Below are 24,504 nucleotides of genomic sequence, written 5' to 3' on the forward strand. Positions count from 1 at the left end.
GCTGTTGGTTGGTCCAGCGTTCTCCATCCAGATCCCGTGCCTTACATTGATACAATGGCACAATAGAGCCGTGTAGTGTAGCATGGAACGATAGAGCCGCACTACACGACAAAACTGACGAGCAGGAGTGGAGGGATGAAGCAAGCAAATACATTGGTGTTGTCTCGTAGGCGGTCTCATATAGTGCCATGTAATTTTAAGACGATTTAATAGACAATATGTACAATGGTTGCCTTTTAAGTTGTCTCATAGAAATTCATAAGTCCTTAATTTATGCATAGAATAAGAATAAAATTATGAGTTGTATGACAACAATAACTAATACAATGGCACAATAGCTATCTTATAGTCTTAAATTTTAGCTCATGAGGTGGTTAAACAACTTTAGCTTACATTGATACATATCATGTGCTTTCTTTCCTAATATACGCAACGTGTTCGTATTTGGTGCCCATAGCTTAGGCCTGCAGTAATATTGTATTTGTTAGCCTAGCACTGCATCATATATATTTTGTTCAGCAGCAGTTTTACTTTGTTTTTTTCATTTTGTCCCTAGTCCAAAGTGGCATGTTGCCGCTCTCTGTCTAGTTCATTGCTAGAAATTAGCCATGTTTTGCTGCCACAAGCAGAATTTTTGTTTAAGTTTTGTTCATAAGTACATTAGGATGATAGTGGTTCAGTGAGTTAGAGAAAATTCATAGTAGTAGCTGACTGGGGTGAGTGTGTTTTTTCATTCCCTGTGCAATATAACTTTCTTGATACAGCAATCTACATTTATAATTCATTGCATGCTTGCCTGTTGTGCTTGTTTTTTTATGGTTGTTAGTTCCTTCTATTAGTTTCCTTTTTTAGCTTCAGCTTCATGGATGCTCGGCCCATTAGCGTATGGGTAGCTGTAGCTTAGTTGCAGATCCATGTCTCACTGGTTATTACCTGAGACTTTCAGTTGAGTTATTAGTTTACTCTAGTTTTATTTTAGTTTTTTTCAGTCTTAGTTTAGGTTTCAGGGTACCTAGTGACGACATCCATTGTCAAAGGATTAGAGAGTTTAGTTCAATTCCAGTAGAATTTATTTTTAGTTTTACTTTAGTTTCAGTTCAATTCCAGTAGTTTTTCTTGACTTTGGATAAGCGTGCGTTTGATTTCCAATAGGGTCAGTTTGATTTGTTTGTTTTGTCTGTGGTTCAGTTTTAGTATTTCTTTTTTTCTTCGGTTTCAGTTTGTGAGCAAGTTTTTTTTTGTAATGTATGTGGTTCAGTTTCAGTTTCTGAGCAAGTTTTTTTCTTCAGTTTCAGTTTTTGAGCAACTAGAAAAAAAACTGAGCAAGTTTCAGTTTCAGTTTCAGTTTCAGGGTATCGAGCAAGTTTCAGTTTCAGTTTCAGTTTCTAGTCTGAACCTGTAGTGTTAGCACAAAGCAGTGTAGAGCTAGTTCAGTTGTAATCTGTACTTATGTTATTTCTTTATTTGTTCTGTAAGCTTCCAATATGTTGATTGTAGCTTTAATATTTTCATCCTTGATCGTTTGAGTTTAGATGGACAGGCGCATGCGGAGCTCTTCATGTCCCCTATTATTCAATCGTCAGCTCCTCGCGTTGAAAGGGAACCTATTTTACTAGAGTTGAAAGACGACGATGTCTGTGCTATCTGCTTGGGTGTCTTAGATATCAGAAAAGTGGACGATGACGAAGCTGCTTTAGAGGCTGCCATGGAGACACTAAGGGTGTTGCCTTGTATGCATGTCTTCCACAAGATATGCATTTTTGGGTGGCTTGGTCATGATAAGTCGTGCCCTCTGTGCCGATATAGGTATCCTAGTGTAAACGATGGTGATGATGTTGAGTTGTAGTTTGGTTAGTTGATATTATAAGTATTGGTTTTTTTATGAATACCGGCTATTGCTAGCTTGTAATTATTATATTGAACTATGATATATAATATATTTGGCTCTAGTTATTCCAGTGATCTTAGTTCATTTTTGTCCTAAAATTCATGTCACTGAGTTGTTTGGAGTTTCAGGTTATTTTTTCAGGAAGGCTCTCAGTTATTTTTTTATTTGTTCTGTAAGCGTCCAATTACTTTTTGAGCTAGTTGTTTTGCTTCTTCTTTTATTGGCTGCAGCTAGCAATGAGGTCATTAACCAATTTTTTTTGTTATGTTATGTAGCCATGGATGATGATGAGTTTCTTTCTGATGCTGATTTTGGAAATGTTGAGAGTGAGAATGACTTTGCTATGAACTATGAAGAAGAAAACAACTCTAATTCTATGAATGTTGGCGAGGTACTAAGTTCAATTGATTTTGTTTTGTTTGTGCACTTGCGTATTATAATAATATGATATATGTTGTTGCCTTTTTTAGGATCGAAACCCCACAGATGATGATATTGATACTGCTGAGATGCTGAAAACTTTTAAGCATGTGCAGGAGGCCTTATCTGGAGTATGTTCTAAAATTTGTGTGGTGAAGATTCATGTATTTAAATTGTAGCACAGCTGTCTGATATAGACTAGTTACAAAATTCTTAGGCCAGGGAAATCATTTTTATGTTAATATTTTGTCTATTCCTTGACGTCTAGTTATCTAGGTACTATTGTTCTCTTTAGGCCAAAACAGTTGAAAGAATGATAATATATTTACACCCTATCTTTTGTAGTGTGATGCAAGCCATTTATTTGGTTTTTTTTCTTACAGTTTGCTAAGTTTGTTGGCAACAACGGGAAATCAAGACGGTCTGGCGTCCGGACGCGTTCTGGAAAGGTAAATTCAGTACCATTTATTTTTTGTGTTTGTCACCATGTTTACTAAATTCAGTAGCTTAACTAGAATTTTTATATTATTTTTTTGCATCGGTTTTCAGATTAACAGAACTGTCAGAGATCGGGGTAAAGGGAAATCAAGTGCTGCTACAAGTACATCAGAGAGGGCATCCTCTAGGTTCAATAGTAAGTATTTTGGAGAGATAATTATGAAATTGGATGAGCATAAGAAGAAAATTATTCAGGATCAGGGTTTCGGTATCTTGCTGGAGTATGTTGGTTGTTCTGCACCTAGAGGCTTTGTGTAGTGGATAGCAGATCAAGTTGATTTAAATTGCTGTGACATAGTTGTTGGAGGGAAAGTGATCCCATTTTCTGTAGAGGGAGTTCATCTTTTCTTAGGCCTTCCAATAGGTGGTGAAGACATTAGGGAAAATCATAATGACTCTGCAAAGACCAAGTTTCTTTCTGAAATCGATGAGACTCTCTGCCCCTGATCAAGACCTTTGGTGAGAAGTTGTTAGGTGACACTTTATCAGATGATGATGTGTTTCGGTACTTTATGGTTGTTGCTTTGTCCACTTTTCTATGTGCAAACTCTAGTACTCTTCCCAGCCCGCAGTACCTTGGTGCTTTGATTGATGTATCTAAGGTGAAAGAATGGGATTGGTCCAAGTTTGTGTTTGATTGGTTGTTTGCTTCGATTTCAAACTACAGAAAGAAGAATAGAAGCACTATTGGTGGCTGCAGATACTTTCTTGCTGTAAGTGTTTCTGTGTTGCTCCTTTCTTCTCTATATTCTGTTTTTTGTCTTAGATATGTACCCTATTTTAGTGATGTCTTTGAAATCTTTTGTAGGCTTATTATCTTTATTTTGTCAATTTTCGAAAACGTAATGAGCTCCCCCCAAATCTGCCAAGGATCCTCTGTTGGAAGGGCTCGATGATTAACAAATATGCTTCTTATGATCGTGTGTCTGGTGAGAAGTATGGAAAGCGCCTGGTAAGTGTTGTCTGTTATATCACCGCCAAACTATGTGATGATTTCATTGTTTTTGAGTTCTCTTGTTGTATTACATGTTGTATTACATGACACATACATCTCTTGTTGTTTTTGAGATCACTGGCTGACTTGAATACATTTTGTGTAGGTGAAATCCATTGAGGACACTTGCTATGCAGAAGCATACCTACTGGCAGATGCTCGTGATTCCTTTAGGAATACTCTCAATAAACATTGTGATTTCATCCGTATAGAGGTAGGTGCCTTGTCCAGTATGTTTATGAGTATTCTTCTATATTGGAAAATACATGATTCATATGGTACTATTAACTTGACATTACAGGACAAAGATGCTATGTGTGAGCTTCTCGAAAACCACTTGACAAACCTTGGCTATAGGAGTCCCGGCACACTTGTTGCCAAAATGTTTGAGTACATGCATGAACGTTATTGTCATGCCGCTGACCCACCTACTGAGGCTCAGAATTCTAATGCCAGAGTGGCTTCTCCAGCACGTGATAATGCTAATGATGGAGGTGTTGATGCTGTGCCTGCTGAAGATGAAGCCCCACTGCCTTCTCCAGCAGATGGTATTATTCCGAAAGATGTCTTGGATCCAAGAATGGCTGCTGTTAGAGGTAAAACAGCTATGAAAGAAGTTGATGCTGCTGCTGGTATAGATGGCATTGTGGAAGATGTCCATCCCAAGGAAGAAGCTTCTGTCGCTGAGAAAATGGAATCAGATGGCTTATACAATGCTTCTGGTACTGAGTATTGTGCTGCTTCTCAGCCAACTGAGATTCTTCCTTCGACTAACTCATCTGCTCATGGTAGATGAAGTGTTATGTTTCATTTGTTTTAGCATTGAATTAACTTTTCTATATTTTGTTTATGCATATTTTTCATGTGCAGAATCAGGTGCAACGAATCAAAAGAGGAAAAAATGCATCATCCCAGTCAACTGAAATTCTTCCTTCCAATGAGTCACCAGCTCTAGGTAGATGAAGTGTTATGTAACATTGGTTCAACATTCAGTTAACTTTTGTATCTCTTGCTCATATATTTTTTTTGTATATTTTCAGGTGCAGCTTCAGGTACAAGGAGTAGCAAGAGGAAAAGGAAAGCATCCCAATTTTCGAGTCCCGACAGTGTAGGCTCTATGACTCGACGAAGACTCTCTACAAGGCTTCGCAAATCCCCCCTCAGTCGCACAAATGTTGATAATGCTGGAATTGGAGGTACGATGGACAATCCTATAATTGTTGAGGAGGTCCTAGTGCAAACTTCTAAAGGTGCAAGTAAACATCAGAAGCTTCATCTAAAAGTGAGTATGTGTTTGTCAATGTTGTTTTTATTTTTTGATGGATGACACTCGAAGCTGAATGCTTATCCATGTGATAGTGTGCTCTAGTCTTCTCTTGTGTCTTATCCTGCTAGACAGTACTAAGGCAGTGATCAAGTAAAGGAAATATCCTACTGACTGGACTTGTTACATCTGTTTTCCATTGTTCAGGAAGGCAAAACAACTAGTGGAGGTGTTGCTCCCCCCTCGATTCCTATTGTTGAGGAAGGCGAAGCAACTAGTGCAGCTGCTGCTGGTCATGGTCTTTGTGGACTGAATAATGCCCAAGCTGCTTCAAGTGCTATTCCTCATGTTTCAGATCAAAAAAGTATCCCCTGCAGTTCAAAAGAAATTGAATTGGATAAAAATGCAGCTCCTGCTCCGGATCTTAACGGTTAGTACCTATTTTGTAGATTGCATTCCCTTTAGCAGTAAATTGTACTTTTGAAATTCTTAACGGTTAGCACTTTTTAGATTGCACTTTTATTAGCAGTAAATTGCACAATTGAAATAAAGCAATTATGATATTTGACATGTGCAATATCCGTTGTTGTCACCTGTAATTTTCAATCTTCTTTACCATTTTCTTTTTCATTAACCAGGGAAAGCAGCTATTGAGAAACCTTGTATAAAGAATAAGGCTCCTTACTTTAATAGTCCTAGCATTCCATCTTTTAGAATGTTTGAATCTGAGGATGATTTGGGAAATTATGATGAAGACCCTAAACTGTGGCGTCCTGTTGGTCCATTATCAGGTGCTAGTATAGCTTGTCCTATTGATCGAGTGATATCTGGGATTCGACGTGCTGTATCCAATGACATGCATAAAACAGTCAATTCTGTGGTAATATGTTTGTAACTTGGTCTTTTTTTAAATTCGTGGTTGTAATATGTTTGTCTTATTCACTATACTATAGCACCTGATTTATTTTCACTTTTTGATAGGTTCAATATGAGAGCAGCTTCTACTTCCGATTTAGCCCTGGACTAGAAAATTGGACTTTTATTGATCGGATGAGTTCTAATCCATCTGGTCCAAGCGGTAGCATGAGCAATCATGAAACTGTTGAGACCGAGAGAAATGACAATGTTGAAACTGTAAGCTTGTTTATTAGATTGGATCAATTTTGTATTGTGACATATCTTGTGATCTATTTTTTGTAACTAATATCGTAGTATTTCTTGATTAGGACCTTAGGCAAATGGAGTCTTTACCTTTTACTGATACTCCTGAAGAATCAATTGCTCCTGTTCCTCTAGCTGCAATCAGCCCTTCTAGAGTACACATTGACATTGTAAAATAGCATTTATAGTTTTATCAATTTGGAACAATTTGTTAGTAGTTGCGACTGCTCTCAGTCATGTAATAGCTAGTACAAGTGCTCTCAGTCATGTAGTATCGATACTCTAGTGTACCTTAGCGATACTAGTGGTGTATATATTGACAATAAAGGCAATAGAAGCATTTCTATTGTCTCATTCTTTATACCTCTATTATGTCAATTTTAAATCAGACATAATAGAGGTACCTATTATGTCAATTTTTAGTTTATGATTTTTGAACAACTTTATGTTTTTTTCTTGATTTTGCAGGCACCTACACCTCTTCCATCCCATCGAGGTGGGACTTCTGTTTCTGCAAAAAGAAGCAATGGTTTAGTCCTTTTCAAACCAAGGTCCTTAGTACTCTTCTAGTGCAAAGTTGGTTGTTCGTCGTCCTAGGAGGACAGTGATCCCAAGCAAATACAAGTTGAGCCCTTATACGATGCCTCATTCGAAGATAACAGTCTCCAGACTTGAAACTGACATATATGAGGTTGTTTTGAAGATGGCAGAAACTGAACATTCCAAGTAAGTTTTCAATGTTTACAACGTCCTTACCGTTTTCACCACTCTTGAGTACACTTGAATCAAGTAATTATGAATTGTTTTCATTTGTCTCAGTCTTGCAATAATCGATTATAGGCAAGTGGTTGTGAAATTAAGTGCACTTGCAAGTTCTCTTAAGCCTCAAGGAAAGGTCCATTACTTTGTAGTGAATGCTTTGTGCAGATTGTTATTCCATAGGAAACACCCTAAGAATTCTTACAAGCATTATTTCTTCTCTAAAGTTGGTGTGTCATTTGTTTCTCTTTTTTTCTCAATTACATGTGGTAACTATATCAAATAAAATAATATTGACCAATCTGTTTTTTGTAGGACTATTTTATTGGAAATCATGGCCCTAATGATAGCAAGGAGAAGGAGCTATATGATAATGCAGTGAAATGCTTTAAGGGTGCTGGTCGTGCAAGGTCATTAGCATACAGCCAATATGTGAGTAACACATCCTTTTAATTTTTTTAAGCTTTTAGCACATATGTTGTGTGCATTGCAGTTGTGCTAATATTCCCTATTTTTCATTTTGTGTTATTTTGTCAGCTTTATTTTCCGGTTCTCTTCCATGATCGGTGGTATGTGGTTATTTTGTATATCACTCGAAGATTGATTGTAATCTTGGATTCCTGTACTCTACATTTTGGAGCAGACTCACATTTCCATAAAGCTATTCGTGATGAATTTGTAAGTAGCAGCAGCACATGGATTCACATCATTTTGTTTGAATGCAATGTGAAATTTTGTTCAAATAAGAAAAAATATATATCTGCACTCTAATTATTTCCTCTACCTGCTTTTAGATACCAAACTTGACCACAGTCTGGAGTGAAGTTGTCCAATTTGACTTTGGGTTCCATGGATATGAAGTTATCTATGCAGATGTACCTCAGCAGACTGAGAAGTAGGTAGTGTACAGTCTTTTTTAATTTTTTTAGATCATATCATTTTGTTTGGTGCTTATAATATTATGTCTTGTCTTTCTCATATCTTGTTTCAGCTTTAGCAATGACAGTAGTATCTTTGCGATGAAGAATCTAGAGCTTTGGGAGCTAAATGTCTATTTGATGGACAAGTTTTCTGAAGCTGATATTGGGCATCTTCGTATCAAGTACATCAATGACATGATTTTCAATGAATACAATAGTTCTGATGATGGTCGATCTAAAGTGATGAAATATGATGCTGAGGTAGTACTAGTTGCAATGTCACTTTGTGTATTGTTCCATCATGTACTTAATTGATTTTTGTTTCTAATATTTTTTTCTCAGGTCTACGAACAGTACTATAAGAGAGCATGACCTGCGTGTTGTGTTTGGATCTTGTGTTTAGGTTCATGTCATGTAGTGTGTAGGTTCATGCTATGAGTGCATGGTACTTTGTAAAGAAGCAGCTATGTTGATGAGAATAGTTGGTGTTCAAATGGTTGTAAATATTAATCTACAGTCAAGAGGCTAAACTAAAGTGGATGATAATATTTGAACCATTATTCTAAGTTTATGTCCTTCTTTGTTAGTTTGTCTTTTTTGTCCACTATGTGTCAGTGTAGTAACCTTTGATAGCGAAGACAAGGACAAGCTTGAGGGTTGTGGAGGTCCCTCTTGTTCTTCTAAAGATGACGTCTGATCCGGTTAGTGTGTGCTTTCTCCGTTATTGTGTGCTCCAAATTGTCTCTTGTGACTTGTTTGTGCTAACACATCTTGAAATATGTTAATTGTGATTTGTGTCAACACACACCGCCATGCTCGGCGCTGTCCCAGAGCGCTACTCATGGACTGGAGGAGAGATTGGGTTCAACACCTACTTCTCCATGGCCAGGGGCAATGCCACTGTCCCTGCTATGGAGATGACCAAGTGGTTCGACACCAACTAGTAAGTCCTTTGCCTGCTACTAATGGTAATTTCAGTTTTAGATTTTGTATTGAATATTTTTTCTGACAAACTTTGTTCTACTTTTATAGCCATTTTATTGTCGCTGAATTGGGCCCTAACACCAAGTTCTCCTACACTTCTCACAAGGCTGTTAACTAATACAAGGAGGCTAAGGCGGTACGATACACTCATTATATTTTTGTTATCTCAGTTTAATGTGCTAATCTATTATCCTAATGTTAATTTCCTACTTGTGTACTTGATTATCTGATGGTTGCTAATACATTCCTATTTCTTTTGACATCATAATTACCCAATAAAGTCATTTGATAGTTTAGCATGCTGCCTTCAGCTAATTGAACCTCAAACTAGTAGTGATCATTCATTTTTAATCCTGCACTTAATTAGTAATTTTGGATTAACATAGAAACTGGGATGTACATCCAGATACCTAATTGGTGTAACATTTTGGAAGCTTGTTATTATGATATTGTCAGATCAAATTGGTTGCAAAGAAACTTGGTACTTTTGAGCTTTCTAGATCATTGTTTGAACTTGAGCGTTGACACATTGACCAAAAATGGCTTTCTTCATGAAAATGACAATTTCAGGCTATAGTAAGAATGTTTCCTGAGTTGTGTTGTGCCTCTGACAAGTTAGTCTGATCTTGCTTTTGTTGTTTTGTTTTTCTTATTTTGCTCTGTTGGAGATTGTCTAAAAAGGATTACGAGTTTAGTGTATTTTCATTTTTCCTATGTCATAAGCAGTGGGGCACACAGAGTGGATGCATTATTTCTTTTGTGTTGTTTACTCTAAAATATAAAAACAGGTGCCTTTTCTTGCAATGATTTCATCTACTTGCTTGTATGGCTTATATGTTGTTGCCTCATGCAGCTTGGTGTTGATACCGTGCCAGTACTTATTGGACCAGTCTCATACCTATTGCTCTCAAATCCTGCCAAGGGTGTGGAGAAGGGATTCCCTCTTCTTTCCCTTCTTAGCAGCACCCTCCCTGTATACAAGTAAGATTATAAACAAGTTACTATCTACTGCTGGCCCTTGAGTTTTCAGTTGATAATTTGATGCATGATGATTGTAGGGAAGTCATTGCTGAGTTGAAGGCAACTGGGGCTTCATGTATTCAGTTTGATGAGCCCACTTTCTGGATTGAATATGCTTGTCGAGACTTATTTTGCTGATGTTCCTGCTGAATCATACAAGTATGTTATTCATGTCGCTAGTTCACCCTTTTCGCAACCATTGTTCCTCCTAGACCCTTTTGTAATGATAGCATACTCACTGTTCTTTGAATGTAGGACCCTAACATCTCTGAGCGGTGTGACTGCTTATGGTTTTGATCTTGTCCGTGGAACCCGAATTCTTGGTCTTGTCATGAGTGCTGGTTTCCCTGCTGGAAAGTACCTCTTTGTTGGGCTTGTCTCTTGAGGCTGTTGTTGGGAAGGGTAATCATACTTTCACTATTTATCTGTCGTTAGATTAGATTTGGTTACAGTTGGCAATATCTGATAATGCCTACCATTTGTTTAGACAAGCTTGTTGTATCAACTTCCTACTCACTCATGCACACCGCTGTGGATCTTGTGAACAAGACTAAGCTTGACAGCGAGATTAAGTCTTGGCTTGCTTTTGCTGCCCAGAAGGTTGTTGAGGTTGATGCTCTTATGAAGGCATTGGCTGGTCAAAAGGATGAGGTATGGTAGTTTTGTTCTCATTCTTTGTTGTTTTAACTAGTCCTTGGTGTTTCTTTTTCCTGCATAACTGGCCTATTCATTTCTGCAAATGACATCTACAGGCTTACTTTGCAGCAAATGCTGCTGCTCAGGCATCGAGGAAATCCCCAGTAGCCTTACATGGTGTGTCTTACATGGTGCAAGTATCACATGACCTGTACAACATGAGATGCTGAGAAAGGACAAAGTTGATGCCACTTTGGGCAGCAGTTTGCATCCTAGCTCCCATTTGCAGAATTGTAGCGGTTTGTGTGAGTCTATGGTAACCTGCCCATAATCTTGCCCTGTTTTGAGGCTCTCGGTCCTTTGTCACATACCTCCCCATCCATGCACTAGTCACCTTGAATTCTGAATCTGAATACCACCTAGTGTTGTGTTCCTGCCATTTATGTTTTGTCTTTCTGTGGTTGTTGCAATCATTGATTTCTTTAGGTAAGGTTTTGCAAGTTAGGATACTTTGAACTGTGAAGTTGTTGCACTGGGACAATATCTGTGTAGTTGTTAGGATACTTTCACTTGTCTTTCTGTGGTTGTTTAGTTGTTAGTTATGATTTGTGCCAACACACACCTATTTTTTGTCCTTGTCCTTCCGTAGAAAAAATTATCTCTTGTGATTTGTGATAACACATCTTGAAATCTATTAATTGTGATTTGTGTCAACGCACACCTCTTTTTTATCCTTGTCCTTCCATAGATAAAAATTGTCTTTTGTGATTTGTGCTAACACATCATGAAATCTGTTATTTGTGATATGTGTCAACATAGACCCGACAAACTCAGCCCCTCCTACCTTGAAATATTCTCTCGTGTGTTGGTTAGGCCACTACTGTCCTGGTCCTGGATCGTTGGCATGTTTTATATTCTGTAAGTCTGTATGGTGTGGTCTCGTGTGTTGGTTAGGCCCACTTGCTAACTTTTTTTTGGAGCTATTTTTGGTGCAGTCTGTAGATCTTGTTTTGCATGCAGTGCTTTGTTCATCTGTTAGTTTCCTTATGGTGAGACTAATTCGCTAGTTACTCTGTTGGTTGCATGCAGGAGAATGTACTTGCTCCCATCTGAAAAAGAACCGAGCTGAAGAGATAGAGGTGACAGGCACTTTGGTTGTCGAACACAAGCTCACAACCATCAGGTAGTGCCGCTACAAAATTACTTGAAGCCATCCAAATGTTGATCTTGGTCAGTCTCTTGTGATTTGAGCTATCACTTCATGAACTTTGTTAATTCTGATTTGTGTCAATAGACATCTCATTTTTGTCCTTGTCCTCGCACATCATTTCGTCTATGCGTTATTTGGAATATATCTGTAACAAAAAAGTATTTCATCTATCTATAGTGTCTAAAGAGTTGTTGTCCCTGTATTTGTTTTCTGTGCACAAGAAAAAAACAACTACGGAAAAATGGCATTCCTAGTGTGATGTAGTATTTTGTTTGTTTTGGACATCAACATGATATGCACATCTCCCATTTTTTCTAACTTACCTGGACAAATTGTTGAGGAAAATTCTACTTCTATGAATTCTACAACATATTATTTAATAACAGAGGTTGTACGTATCATGAAATCTGTTATTTGTGATTTGTGTCAACATAGACCCGACAAACTCAGCTCCTCCTACCTTGAAATATTCTCTCTGTGTGTTGGTTAGGCCACTACTGTCCTAGTCCTAGATCGCTGGCATGTTTTATATTTTGTAAGTCTGTATGGTGGGGTAGGTAAGTGGGAGGAAACTGGTAGTATTAGCTATCTACAGAAGTTGAAATTGCTCTGTTACTTAAATTTTGCTTCTATCTGCTGATCATCGTGAATTGTTGCATGTCTTTGATCACCATGTCCTTAGTGTGGTGTGGCTTCGGGATTAGTGCTACCATTTGATGTTTCCTTCCTCTTCTTTCTTTTTGGCTTCACCGGGGAGCCTACAAAATATTATTAGTTGACATAAATAAGAATTTTTGCATTTGGATTCAAATTCTATTTGTATGTCCTTAAATTTTATACCTGCACTGTCTGTGTCATTCGTTTTCTTATTTTTCTTCTTTTCTGCTGCCACCAGTTTCTTCTTTATTTCTTCTATATGTGTCTTCATTCTGACAGGTTTAGGTGGCCTTCCCTTTCTCTGAATTCTTTCTAGATCATCTATTTCAGTCTGTAGATCTCCATCTTGTGCTGCTATAGTTTGTCCTTCTTTATTTCCTTGCTGGTCATTTTGTGCTTCACCTGTTCGCTGGGCACATAGCATTCTATCTAAATTGATTTCCATCTTGTCGAATTCTGCCATAAGATATTCCATGGCTTTCTCATTTTTTTGATCCTTTTGAATTCAGTATTGTTGATCTCCTAGATAATATGTTGAATCTCAACAATGAGCTTGTTGCAACTGTTTCTTCTTCTTGTCTTTCAACATGTACCTTCATATCCTTTTTTCTCCACCTGTCTAAGAAGTATTTGTCTAGAATTGTGCTGATTTCCTTTTCAATGACTATTTTTAGGATATGAGAGCAGAGTATGCCATCTTTGCTGAATTTTGCACATATGCAGGTAAATTCTTCTTCGCCTTCTGTTAGTTCAGTGTTTACTGTATATCTCCTAAACCTATGAACCTCATGAATCTGGTTACTTTTTTGCCACACCTCAAATGTTTTCCCATCTTCAGTTTCCCTATAGTTTAGCCTTGATGTTGCCTTCAGTTGTAGCTGGAACTTTTTGAATATGTTTCTGTTCTATAGCTGTTGTGCCTGCTGCTCTATTCTGTAGCCGAATATAAATTCCTTGGGCCTTTTCTGCTTGCTATAGCTGTCCTCTAGCCTTTTTGCTCGATTTATGGTATCAACAATCCGATTGTACTCTTTTAGAAAGCTGATGATACTATAGGTTGGCCCAACATTGTCTTTGAACCTCGCATTTGTTGCCTCACTCCTGGATGTGGTCTGTACGAAAGGGAAGAAGTCATTTTTGTAGTAGACCGGGATAAACCTTTTCCTCATTTCCCACGTCTTGGAAAAGTAGTGATTCCCTTCAAGGTTTCTTTCCTCAATCATTCTCTTCCAAAGTCACTCAAATTCTTCCACCGTTGACTATTGTTCACTATATCTTCGAAGTCTTCATATAGTCCTTCGTTTGCTGCAAAGACCTTGACATTCTTATTGTAGCATTTGGTCTTTATGTGGAACAAGCAATTTCTGTGCTTTGTGTTTATGAAGACTTGCTCTATTGCTGATTTCATCGCCATGTCTTGGTCTGTGATGATCGTTTGAGGGTGTTTTCCTCCCATTGCTTCAAGGAAAGTTTGAAATACCCACTTAAAAGTGTCCACTGTCTCATCATGCAGGAAAGCACATCCGAAAAGGCAACTTTGCCCATGTCTGGTGATTCCAACAAATGGTGCAAAAGGTAAGTTGTATCGGTTGGTCATATATGTCATGTCAAAACTTACACATTCTCCATAATCTGCATAATATTTCATAGAATAACAGTCTGTCCAGAACAAGTTTCTCACTCTCTTGTCCTCATCTAAATCAAACTTGTAAAAGAAAGATGGATCCTCAGTTTGTTTCTTTCCGAAATAATCCAGGACTTGTGTCATATCTGATCCTTTAACTTCTCTATTTAGCCTTGTCCTGTAGTTGCTGATATCTTTCTTTTTCATCGGTAGAGCTGTAAGCCCCCCTTTAAGATACGATAGAATAGAAACCATCTTCCTAGTCGGGATATTGTTATCGTTCAGAGTCTTGATAAGTCCTTTTTCCATTTCTGTCATATACTTGTGACCAAAAAATAGCTGATCCCTGTCTCCAGGGCATAGCTCATGATTATGCTCCAAATCAAGAGTTTTAACCTTCCATACACCTCCTTCTTCTTTCACCATCATAACATAAGGACAATCTGACTTCTGCTGAACATTTGTTTTCCTTCTCCTTACCGGTTTCTTTCCAACATCCTTGTCTACTTCAGCTTCTTCTTGCTCTAAACACTTTGGTTCCTTTTCTTTTCCTTGACGAGTGCATCTCATTATCACTTTGACTACCTCATTATTTCTCTTCTTACTTTGAGTTCTTGTCGTATGTGTTATGGCAACTTGAAATCCAGCTAGGAACGCATAGAAGTTAAAGAAATGGTGAGCATCATCCCTACTCTTAAATTCCATCGATAGCTGTGGGGTGTACTTGCTGTTGATTGGTGCATTGTTGCCTTTAGATGCTGCAACCTACTCATTTTTTTTATGAATTCTTCAATCCTTCCTTCGTCAGTTCCTGGCTACCATTTACATGTTCATTATCATCTGTAACTGTTGATGTAATATCTGAACTTGTTGGTTCTACTGCTATGATCCTCAAGTCATTTTCTCCCATTGTTGGTTGGTCATCTTGATTTTCATGCTGCACCTGTAAATATATTAGCAGGAGTCTTAGTTTCTAAGTAACATGATTTATAATACAAATATTTTTTTCAGTGTGTACTGAAATAGTTGAAGAGATCATTTTTTATGTACCTCATCAATGTCCAAGTTATTGAATACATCAGTTTGCCAATAGTATTGTTGAATTTTAGATCTATCATCATCAGCTATGCTTGTCATTACACCATCATCATCAGCGATGATTGCCATTTCTCCATTCTATTTTTGCAAAGATAAGTTTTACTTTGATGGCAGTACATATTTGTATTGCTTATAAATGTAATCAAATTGGCTCAGCTGTCTGTATGTACCTCATATGATATCCTTGACTCTGATATTGACCAGTCAGTTTGTGGTCCAAATATTCCATCCAGATCTTCAAGTCTCATATTCTGTTTTATTTGTTTGATAATGAGAATGGTCACCATTTATAATATAACACAACTAGTTTGACAAGCATATATAATATAGTTTTACCTCATTCCTGTTATTTCCAAGTATCATTTTTGTTAATGATCCTTGCATGTCTTCATGTTGCTGCACAGTTTATAATGAAGCATTGAAATTAAAGTACTGTTATGCTGAAATTACATTGCACATATGTGTGTAATTTACATATGTGTGAATTGTAATTTTTGTGTACTGGTATTATAAATTTTACCTGCGTATTCCAGTCAGTCTGATTATCTTTCTGAGAGTTCCTAATCTGTTCCATCATAAGTTCAGTGTAGCCTCCCTGCATTGAAATATATTCTAGTCGAAAAACAACCTTCTTATGTTGGCATTTTTTTATTCTGAGCAATGATTTTGCTCACCTTTTTGTATCTGTAGGTATTTGAAAGGTCACTGGAACAATTTGTGACTGCAAATATTTGGTAAGGAGTTGACTGCACTTCCTTAATTGCTTCTTGTGACTTCACTAATGTTGGATAATCATCACATCTACTTGTTGTGACATACATATTAGTCTGCTTCATAAAAAAGCAAGCAGCTGAGTACTTACATAGCTTTTCATTGCATCATTGAATTGTGTTTCTTACCTCAAGTAGTTGATCAAACTTGACGGGTGCTTGTATTAGTTGCATAAGGGAAGCAATTGAAACATGTAAGAAAATAAGAAGCCGTTAGTTCTCATTTATTTATTGTTTGTGTCAACTGTTTTGAATTAGGAGTAATTTTACATCATTGTTGCTTTCTTCTTGGCGAATCATTTCCTCATAATTGTGAATCTAATATTGTGCCTCTAACATTTCCTGCAGCCTTGTTCTTCTTTCTAGATTCATGTTCTGTTATAACATCCAGATTTCATATTTTGACAGTTAGAATGTTTCTCATCATTACATATTTCATGCATCTAACACACACTAGGGCTGTTGTAAGTAGTTAGAATCAGCTATAAATAGAAAGCATAGTTTGCCACATTCAGAGTTCACAGCTGCTTCTTGCAGCTCATTGTAGTGTGTTTGGGCTATTCTCACCTCCTTGGTTGCAACATCCAAAAATGCTTGTTTAATTAGTATAATTACATTAGCAGCAAATACCAGTTGCACTATTTGAAATATGCAATTTGTTTTTAGGTATTCTGTATTTTTATTTCCTGAGTTCCTTAATTTGTAAATCTGTAATTCTGATTCCTGAATTTGGTTGCAGCAAATACTAGCAATCTTGGATTACATCTTTACGAGGAAGTCGGTGTGCTTACCTTGGCTATTGAGGTTAGTGGTTCCCCCTCAATCTGTTGGTTGCTTGCCTCTTTCCTCTGGTCTGCTTGCCCCCACGTAGAGGAGATCTTCATCTTTAATCTGTCGGTTGTTTTCTCCTTTCCCCTGCTCTGTGTGGGGATCTGATCTAATCTACACGCAGAGCAGTGCTCTGCTTGCCCCCACGAAGAGATCTGATCTCCACGTAGGGCAGAGGCTTCCTCCTGTTTGCCCGGCTTGTTTCCCAAGTATATAGATTGTTGTTTTTGGGCTTATGTGCTGGCATGTCTTTAGTGGGCCTCTCTGTCTTCTAAGTTATTGGGCTCTGGGCTGAACTACTCTGTCTTCTTAGTTAGTGGGCCTCTCTGGCACGTCTTTATTGGGCTGAACAACAGTTGTGGGCCTTGTTTGCCTGATGGAATTTGTGTGTTGCATTCTCTTAAAACACACGTTTTTTTTCTAGTGTTTCAATTCGTGTGTTTCTTAGGCATCTAACAACCATGTGCTAACTAGTCCAAAAACACGTGGTTTTTCCTATGTTGAAATCTGTGTGTTTTATAGACATCCAACAACCATGTGTTGGCTTATGTTAAAACACACATGTGTACAGTAGACAGACTCTTTATTTTTAAGCATGACAAAAGATTTAAGCATGACAAAAGATTTAAGCATGCAAATGCAAACATAGGCATGTAAAGTAACTAGATGCTTAAAGATACTAATTTGTAAAAAAATATACCACTTGTAGGAAATGCAAATTGATACTACTTGAAAGAAATTGAATCTAGTTACCTAACACGGGAAGGGGAATTTGGGTCCACAGTATTCACTAACCCACTTGGCAATGATTTTGTCCGTCATGATGCACCTCATGAAATGCACCCATACTTTGCCAAGTCTCCAAATTCCCCGAAGTCCATTGGACTTCTCACTTCCCTTTCGGGATCCAAACCTTCTTGGTGCTCTTCATGTTGGAAATGATTTCCTTTGGCACCCAAAAGCATTTGACCCCATTGTTGCCTTGCTTGTTCACCTTGATGGTCACCACCTTGTCATTTTTCTTCTTCTTCAAGAGATAAGGTGTGGAGGCATTTTTGTCCACCTTGTTGGCGTAGGTGTTGGAGAGCTTGCTTGTTTGCTTTTTCTCTTTCTTCTTTGCTCCTCCCCCATTCTTCACCTTGCACTCATAGGACTTGTGACCTTCCTTGTGGCACACGTAGCAAACCACGGTTTGTCCTTCATCAAGCTTCTTCACTCCCTTGATGGTGTTATCTTGATGAAGTTGGGCTTGCTTCGCCTTGCCTTTCACTTGAGTCAAGTCCTTGGTGAGACGAGCTACTTTTTGCTTGAGTTGCTCATTCTCCTTTGCAACCTCTTGTGTGCATGTATCTACAATATCTTTCTCAACACAAACTTGGTTGCACAAAGATGAGTCTACACATAAAACATTACAAGAAGTAGAGGCATCCTTTTTAGACATGTTAAAGATAGAACTTTTCTTTTTAGATGCCTTGGTGCAGGTGTTACTAACGGCTTCAAGTTTAGCAACTTTATTAGTTAGCTCATCACAATGTTTGCACATGGTTTCCATTTTAGCAAGCAAACTTTATAAGCATCTTGTGAGCTAGGTAACTTTTCTTTTAAATTTTTACTTTTTTTTACAAGTTGCTCATCATTAATTGTGCATGCATTTTTGTTGCACTAGCCTCAAGTTGCTCAATTTTAGTAGATAGTTCAATATTTAGATTAGCAAAGTTCTCATATTATTTAAGCAAAGTTTTGTATGCTTCTTGTGAACTATCTAGCTTTTCTTTTAATTTTCCGAGCTTCTTTTGTTGACTAGTGCAAACTTTAGCATAATTAAGATTTTGTTGCACAATTTCATCATAAGAAGGCATTTCATCATCACTATCACTCTCACTAGAGGATGAGCTTTTGTTACCTCGTGCCATAAGGCACATACGAGAAGAGCTTGATGATGAGTGCTTGTGGCCTCACCTCTTGTGATGGTGTTCTTCTTCACTTGAAGAATCATCCCATGACCTTATTGATGTGAGGGCTTGGTTCTTGCATGCCTTTCTTCTTTGTCTTGGGTGTGGGCTTGTTTGGACAAACTTCCACAAAGTGCCCCAACTCGCCGCATCTATAGCATCCTCTCTTTCTTTGCTTATTTCTTTGATTAGTGAAGATGATGTCTTGGATTTGGATGGGCACACCCTTGACATTGAGCCTTTGGATCATCTTCTCCACCTTGTTGATAAGTTTGATTGATTCTTCATCAAGGTCGGAGGTGGAGGAGGAAGATTGATCATCATCACATGAATCTTCTTCATCATCATCATCCTCATCTTCTTCTTCATCTTCACTTGAGGAGCTTGAGCTTGAGCTTGTCTCAACTTGCTTGCCCTTTATCTTATTTTTTTCGCTACATGCGAGAGCTTTGCCTTTGCTTGATGAAGAGGCTTCTTCTTGACCCATCTTACGTGACATTTCAAATGCCACTATCTTGCCAATGACTATGGCTGGGGTCATGGTGCTCAAGTTCTCTATGTTGTGAAGGATGGTGATGATGCTTGCATATTTCTTTTGTGGTAGCACAGAGATGATCTTCCTCATGACATCCGCATGATCTAGCTTTGTTAGTCCTATTGAATGGAGCTCATTGATAATTAGATTCAAATGAGAATACATATCACGAACAAGCTCATCATCTTTCATTGTAAAGGAATCATAATTTTATTTAGCTAGACAATGTTTTTGCTCTTGGAGTTTTAACCAAATTTCATGTGCCATATTTAAGGTGAACACTTGGTTAAACACATCCATGCTAAAAGATTCAAACAAGCAATTCTTAGCTCTAGCATTGAAATGTATTTCCTTTTCTTCACTCTTTGTGGGTTTATCGGGATTCTTGATGGTTTTCATCCCATCACGAGTGACTCTCCAAACTCCCAAATCAACCGCCTCAAGGTAGCAAGCCATTCTAGTTTTATAATAGGGAAAGTTAGTGCTGTCAAAGTGCGGAGGCCTAGAGGTATCCATCCCAAACACTTTAAATAGCGTCGGCTCAACGGCGGTTAAGCCAAAGGTCCAAATTGAGCCAACCAGCTCTGATACAAATTGTAGTGGACCGAGATGCCTAAGAGGGGGGGTGAATTAGGCAACTTAGAATTCTAACTCTAAACTATGGCCTCTTTGTCTAACCCTAGCAAAACCTATGCAAAAGATAAACTATCTAAATGTGCAACTACGGTTTTGCTAGTGTTTTGCTATCTCTACCGCAAAAGGAGTAATATAATCAATGTAAATGCGGAAGCTTAAAGAGCAAGGTAGAGATATGCAAACTCCCGTCGATGACTCCAGTATTTTTACTGAGGTATCAAGAAGCGTGCAAGCTTCCCCCTAGTCCTCGTTGGAGCCCCTCGCAAGGAATCCCTCGTAAGGGCCAAGCTCCCGGTCGGATAACTCCGTGGATAGCCTCGGGCCTTCCCCACACGCAAGTGGATCTCTGACGTGCCTTCCAGCAAGCCTCTCCCGGATACTCCCCGCCGTCTTCACTATCAAGCTTCCGGCCAAAACGCCGTGGGCCTTATTCCCTCCGGTACATGGTGGTGGCCACACCACAAACGCGGTTAGTGTGATCTCGCAAGACTACAAGCCCCTCCGATGTACAACAATTGTACTCGCAAGCACCGAGTGGTAAGAGGTATGTAAACTTCACTAAACACTAGGCCTAAACCTAGAGCAAACGCATAAGCGGTGGTCTAATCAACCTAAGCACTTCGCAAAGCACCTACACTAATCACCTGATAAAACACTAAGCACTATGCAAGTGGAGATCACTAAAATGGTGTATCAACACCCTTGATATGTTTCCTCAGCTCCACTGTTCTCATTTGGCCAGTTGGGGGTTGTTTTTATAAGCCCCACTGAGAAAGTAGCCATTGGGGATGGAATCCTGCTTTTCTGCCACTGACCGGACGCTGATCACGTCCTGACTGGACACGTCTGGTCATCTTGACTGTTAGAGCTGCAATCAACTGATCAGACGCTGCCAGCGTCCCGTCACATACCACCGGACGCGTCCGGTCGTAACTTCGCCGCTCTGAAACCTCTTTGTACTCAACTGGACTCTGCTGTCCTGCGTCCAGTCGATTTGCCGCCAGCGTCCGGTCCAGCGTCCGGTCGCTGCTGCTGACGCCTGTTTGCCGAGCCTCTTGATCGGAGTGTCCGGTTGCTTTCCGCCAGCGTCCGATCACCTCTGTGAGCTCGTTTCTTCGCGATCTTGCGTACGGCTTGGTTCCTATCTTCGTGCTTGGACTTTACTTGATATCTTGGGTCTTCTCTTGTGCTCCTAGGGTCTTGCTTATGGTGTTGATCATCGGATCATCACGTCACCTTCGTCCAAGTCACGTCTTGCACCCTATTGAACTACAAAACAATCACTTGCAAATTCATTAGTCCAATTTAGTTGTGTTGGTCATCAAACACCAAAATCCAAAGTAAATGGGCCTAGGGTCCATTTTCCTTACACCGCTGTGTCTTTTGGTCATCGCCATAGACATCCAGCCACCTAGTTGGCTCGTGGATCTCTCCTCTCCCGTGTGTTTGGCTTTGGGTTTGATTTTGGGACAGCGGCCCAAGTTTTCGAAAGAAATTTGAGGCTCCTATTCACCCCCCCTCTGGTCGCCGTTTCGGTCCTTCAAACAACCCGTGACAGTCCCATATTCTTAGAAATTCTAGAGATGATGGAAGGAGCTTATTTATCCGGGTCCGCCAATGGTGACAGCTTCTCCTCAACAGGTGTGGATGCCGCCACAAGATCTCGAATGGAGACCTGCTCTGTACCAAAGTTGCAGTGCTCAACAAGATCTAAAGCTCTGTGGTTCAAGCTAGTTTCATCTAAACTCATTTAGACATCGAAATTTTCAATACAAGATTCGTAAAAGATAATAATATAAAAGGATAGCATCCTACACATGCCACATGCTAGTGTATGATAGAGTGGTAGGGTGCTCCCGTGAAGTAAGAGCCCGCTAGTGAACGAATAATACCACCATATAAATTTAATGTATTGTTATTATAAAGGTTTCATCTTAATTAGAAGAATCCTGTGAATAATTAGAATAGAGAATTGTTCATCTTAGAAGTAAGTACCGACATATAAAGTTAATATATCGTACACAGGAAATGAATCTATAAAGTTCAAGAGCTAAAGGTATTACGTACTAGGCTTACACCGCGTGTTTTGCATGAAGTTAGAGCATCTCCAATATAGTTCCTAAAAAAGTAATTGGTAAATCAATGAGTTTTCCATGTAGATAAAAAAAGTTGGGAGCACATTTGTTAAGTTTAATTTCTCCAATATTTTACAAAATCTCGCTCCTAAAATATAGAATACAATTTTGCATCAGGAAAACTCATTGATTTATTAAATCACTCTAACCACTTTTATATTTTCTTTCTCTCTTGCACATTTGCACAGGATGCCACATGCTCGTTACGTCCCCAGGCGCCGCTCCTCGTACCAGCACGCGTGCTAGGTATGGTCGTCGGCACCCGCGGAGCAAGGTGCCCGGTAAGGAATTTATTTATTTTTTTCTTCAAGAGAAATGGGCCGCATTCTTACGACTTTATATAGGCCCGGCAACCATCGCGGTTGCATTGGAGGTGGCCTGCAGGAAACCCATGGGAATTATTACTCGTGTCGTTGCAATGGAAGCAGAAGCAGCCTCCTGCCTGCCGCATCCATGTTCAGCTTTTTGAGTCCACATGCAAGCGCAAAAGCATCCTACACAGCTTTTTCATTCAGCAGCATAGCAAGAGAAACCACCAATCCAAACTCCTCACCAAAGCATGCGTATTTGCCGCGACTACATCAGAGAGATGCATGTGCTTAGCTTATCATGAGCTGTGTATATATAAAACCAATAATAAAGGCACCAATGAAACTGATTATAAATAAACGGCGCTTCATAAATAAATCTCCTCCTGCTTCATGAACTCTGATTATAATAGTAACAGTAATCCCTTGACTCACAAAGAATAGCAAACGAATCTAATAATCTATGATCTCACGGATGTAGCCTCCTGCAGAGCAGACGTTGCTCTGGGTCGCTTCGTTCTCCTATGCTATGATGTACTCATGGTGTCTAGTTCTTGCTTTTTACCCTTGCATTGCAGTTGCAGATGAGGGAAGTTTCAGCTTGGGCGTGTACGTCCTTCTTTCTGCTGAATTCATCGCCGGTGACGAAGTTGCTGCTGTTGCTCCTCCTAAGAGCGAGGACGTCAGTCAGTGGCCTAAGAGCGAGGTGCAGAGACGCCCAAGCAGCCGTGGAAAGCGACCTGTTAATTAATTATATATATAATTAAAGAAATCTTCAAGGCTCGTCCAATAAAACCTCAAAATAGGAGTATATATATATAATATGCTAATAATCCGGTCAGACTCTGCTTTTCAGTTGTCAACAGCCTGTATACATTTGGTCCAATTCTAAACACATAATTCAACTCATGGTGTGGTAAGTGGGAAGAGAGTCCATGTGTATATGAAAACTCCACGGAAAAATGCTCAAAGGATAAAGCGAGCAGCAGAGAGGTAGAGATGCCTAGGCAGCCATGGAGAACACAAGAGCGATATATAGATGTCAAAGAATCGTCGAAATCCAATAAGATTTCAAAAATACATATATCTGCTGCTTCGGTCAAAATTAGCACATAGACATAGTAAGCGCGGAGATTTGAAATGGCAGGGCAAACATCTACATATGGCGGCGTGTCCACCAAACAAAAAATGGACAGGGTCGGCATGCAAACACAGGATTTATGCATGCACCATATACGGGAAAGATTGGTGTGTACCTTCAAGACGAGAATCTAGATTCGTAGCTTCCACGAGGCCGCTGTCCAGTCGCTGCTGCAGAGCCGAAGGGAGCGATTTTATACCTGGGCACTCCCTAATTGCAAGCAGACGAAGACATCACTACTGGATTCAGGTTCTTTGCCGAGTGCCTGAGGCACTCGGCAAAGGCCAGATTGCACTCGGCAAAGCCCTTGTAGGAAATCCATAATGTTCATCAGCCTCTGCGCCTGGGCCTGCCGCTCGGCCCGCTCGGCCTCTAGCTGGGCCCCCAGCTCCTGACGTTCCTTCATTTCTTGTTCCAGCCGGGCCTGCAATATTTGACTCCAATGTTTCAGTAATGCAAAGCTAATTAAGGTGTGTAAAGATCAATGTATGACAAGTCAAACAGGAATAACCTCGAGTGCGTCGACCCGGTGCTGTGCAGCGGTCGGCCGTGTGCGAATGGCCGGGCTCTCGCTCGTGCTCCGTGCTCGGATCTGGGAGAGAGAGGGAGTAGAGGCCGTGTCGATGACGCCGTCGCCAAGCCAGAACCGCCCATGCTTCTTGCCTTGCCCCGCCCTCATGACGGCCTCTCCATCGAAGTCCTGGGTGCTCGGATCGTGGTCTGCCCCATGGAGCGACCTCGCCACCTCAGTGTACTCACTGATGCGGGAGTGGACGCTCGGGTTCGTGTATGCCTCGGGCGGGTCCTCCAGGTTGAAGGAGACGTCGGACGTCGCCTTGCCCTTGTGGGCCATACACCATGCCTGGAAGTCTGAGCAAGCCTGGCCACTATGTGACGCCGACTGCGAGAAAGACAGCACGATGATTAGAAATCAGACAGAACTGAGCGTAACAATAGATAAATCAATTCGCGTACCCATGCGTGTTTGTATCCGGCAAGGTTGCGGCTGCCTTGATGGTGTGCTGGACCTTGCATCAGTAAACGACGGTCCCGGGCATCCCTGTGC

At 39.7% G+C, this 24,504-nt stretch overlaps 2 protein-coding genes and 1 long non-coding RNA gene across 3 annotated transcripts; 1 reads left to right on the forward strand and 2 right to left on the reverse strand.

Annotated features, from left to right (window-relative positions):
• Window positions 1-10,282: 10,282 nt before the first annotated feature.
• Window positions 10,283-10,774, forward strand: LOC136480776 (5-methyltetrahydropteroyltriglutamate--homocysteine methyltransferase 1-like; the record flags this gene model as incomplete). Its single annotated transcript, XM_066478233.1, has 3 exons — window positions 10,283-10,310; window positions 10,396-10,559; window positions 10,661-10,774. Coding segments are annotated over 3 exons (306 nt in total), but the record flags the coding sequence as incomplete, so codon positions are not given.
• Window positions 10,775-14,025: 3,251 nt separating this feature from the next.
• Window positions 14,026-14,740, reverse strand: LOC136480778 (protein FAR1-RELATED SEQUENCE 5-like). Its single transcript, XM_066478234.1, has 2 exons — window positions 14,093-14,740; window positions 14,026-14,043 (listed from the first exon to the last, which is right to left on the reverse strand). Exons 1-2 carry the CDS (start codon window positions 14,738-14,740, stop codon window positions 14,026-14,028), a joined length of 666 nt encoding a protein of 221 aa, XP_066334331.1.
• Window positions 14,741-22,668: 7,928 nt separating this feature from the next.
• Window positions 22,669-23,653, reverse strand: LOC136484203 (uncharacterized). Its single transcript, XR_010765813.1, has 2 exons — window positions 23,554-23,653; window positions 22,669-23,037 (listed from the first exon to the last, which is right to left on the reverse strand). It is a non-coding gene; the product is annotated as an uncharacterized lncRNA (long non-coding RNA).
• Window positions 23,654-24,504: the final 851 nt, after the last annotated feature.

Source organism: Miscanthus floridulus, chromosome 9, assembly GCF_019320115.1.
Source record: "Miscanthus floridulus cultivar M001 chromosome 9, ASM1932011v1, whole genome shotgun sequence".
Lineage (NCBI taxonomy): Eukaryota > Viridiplantae > Streptophyta > Magnoliopsida > Poales > Poaceae > Miscanthus > Miscanthus floridulus.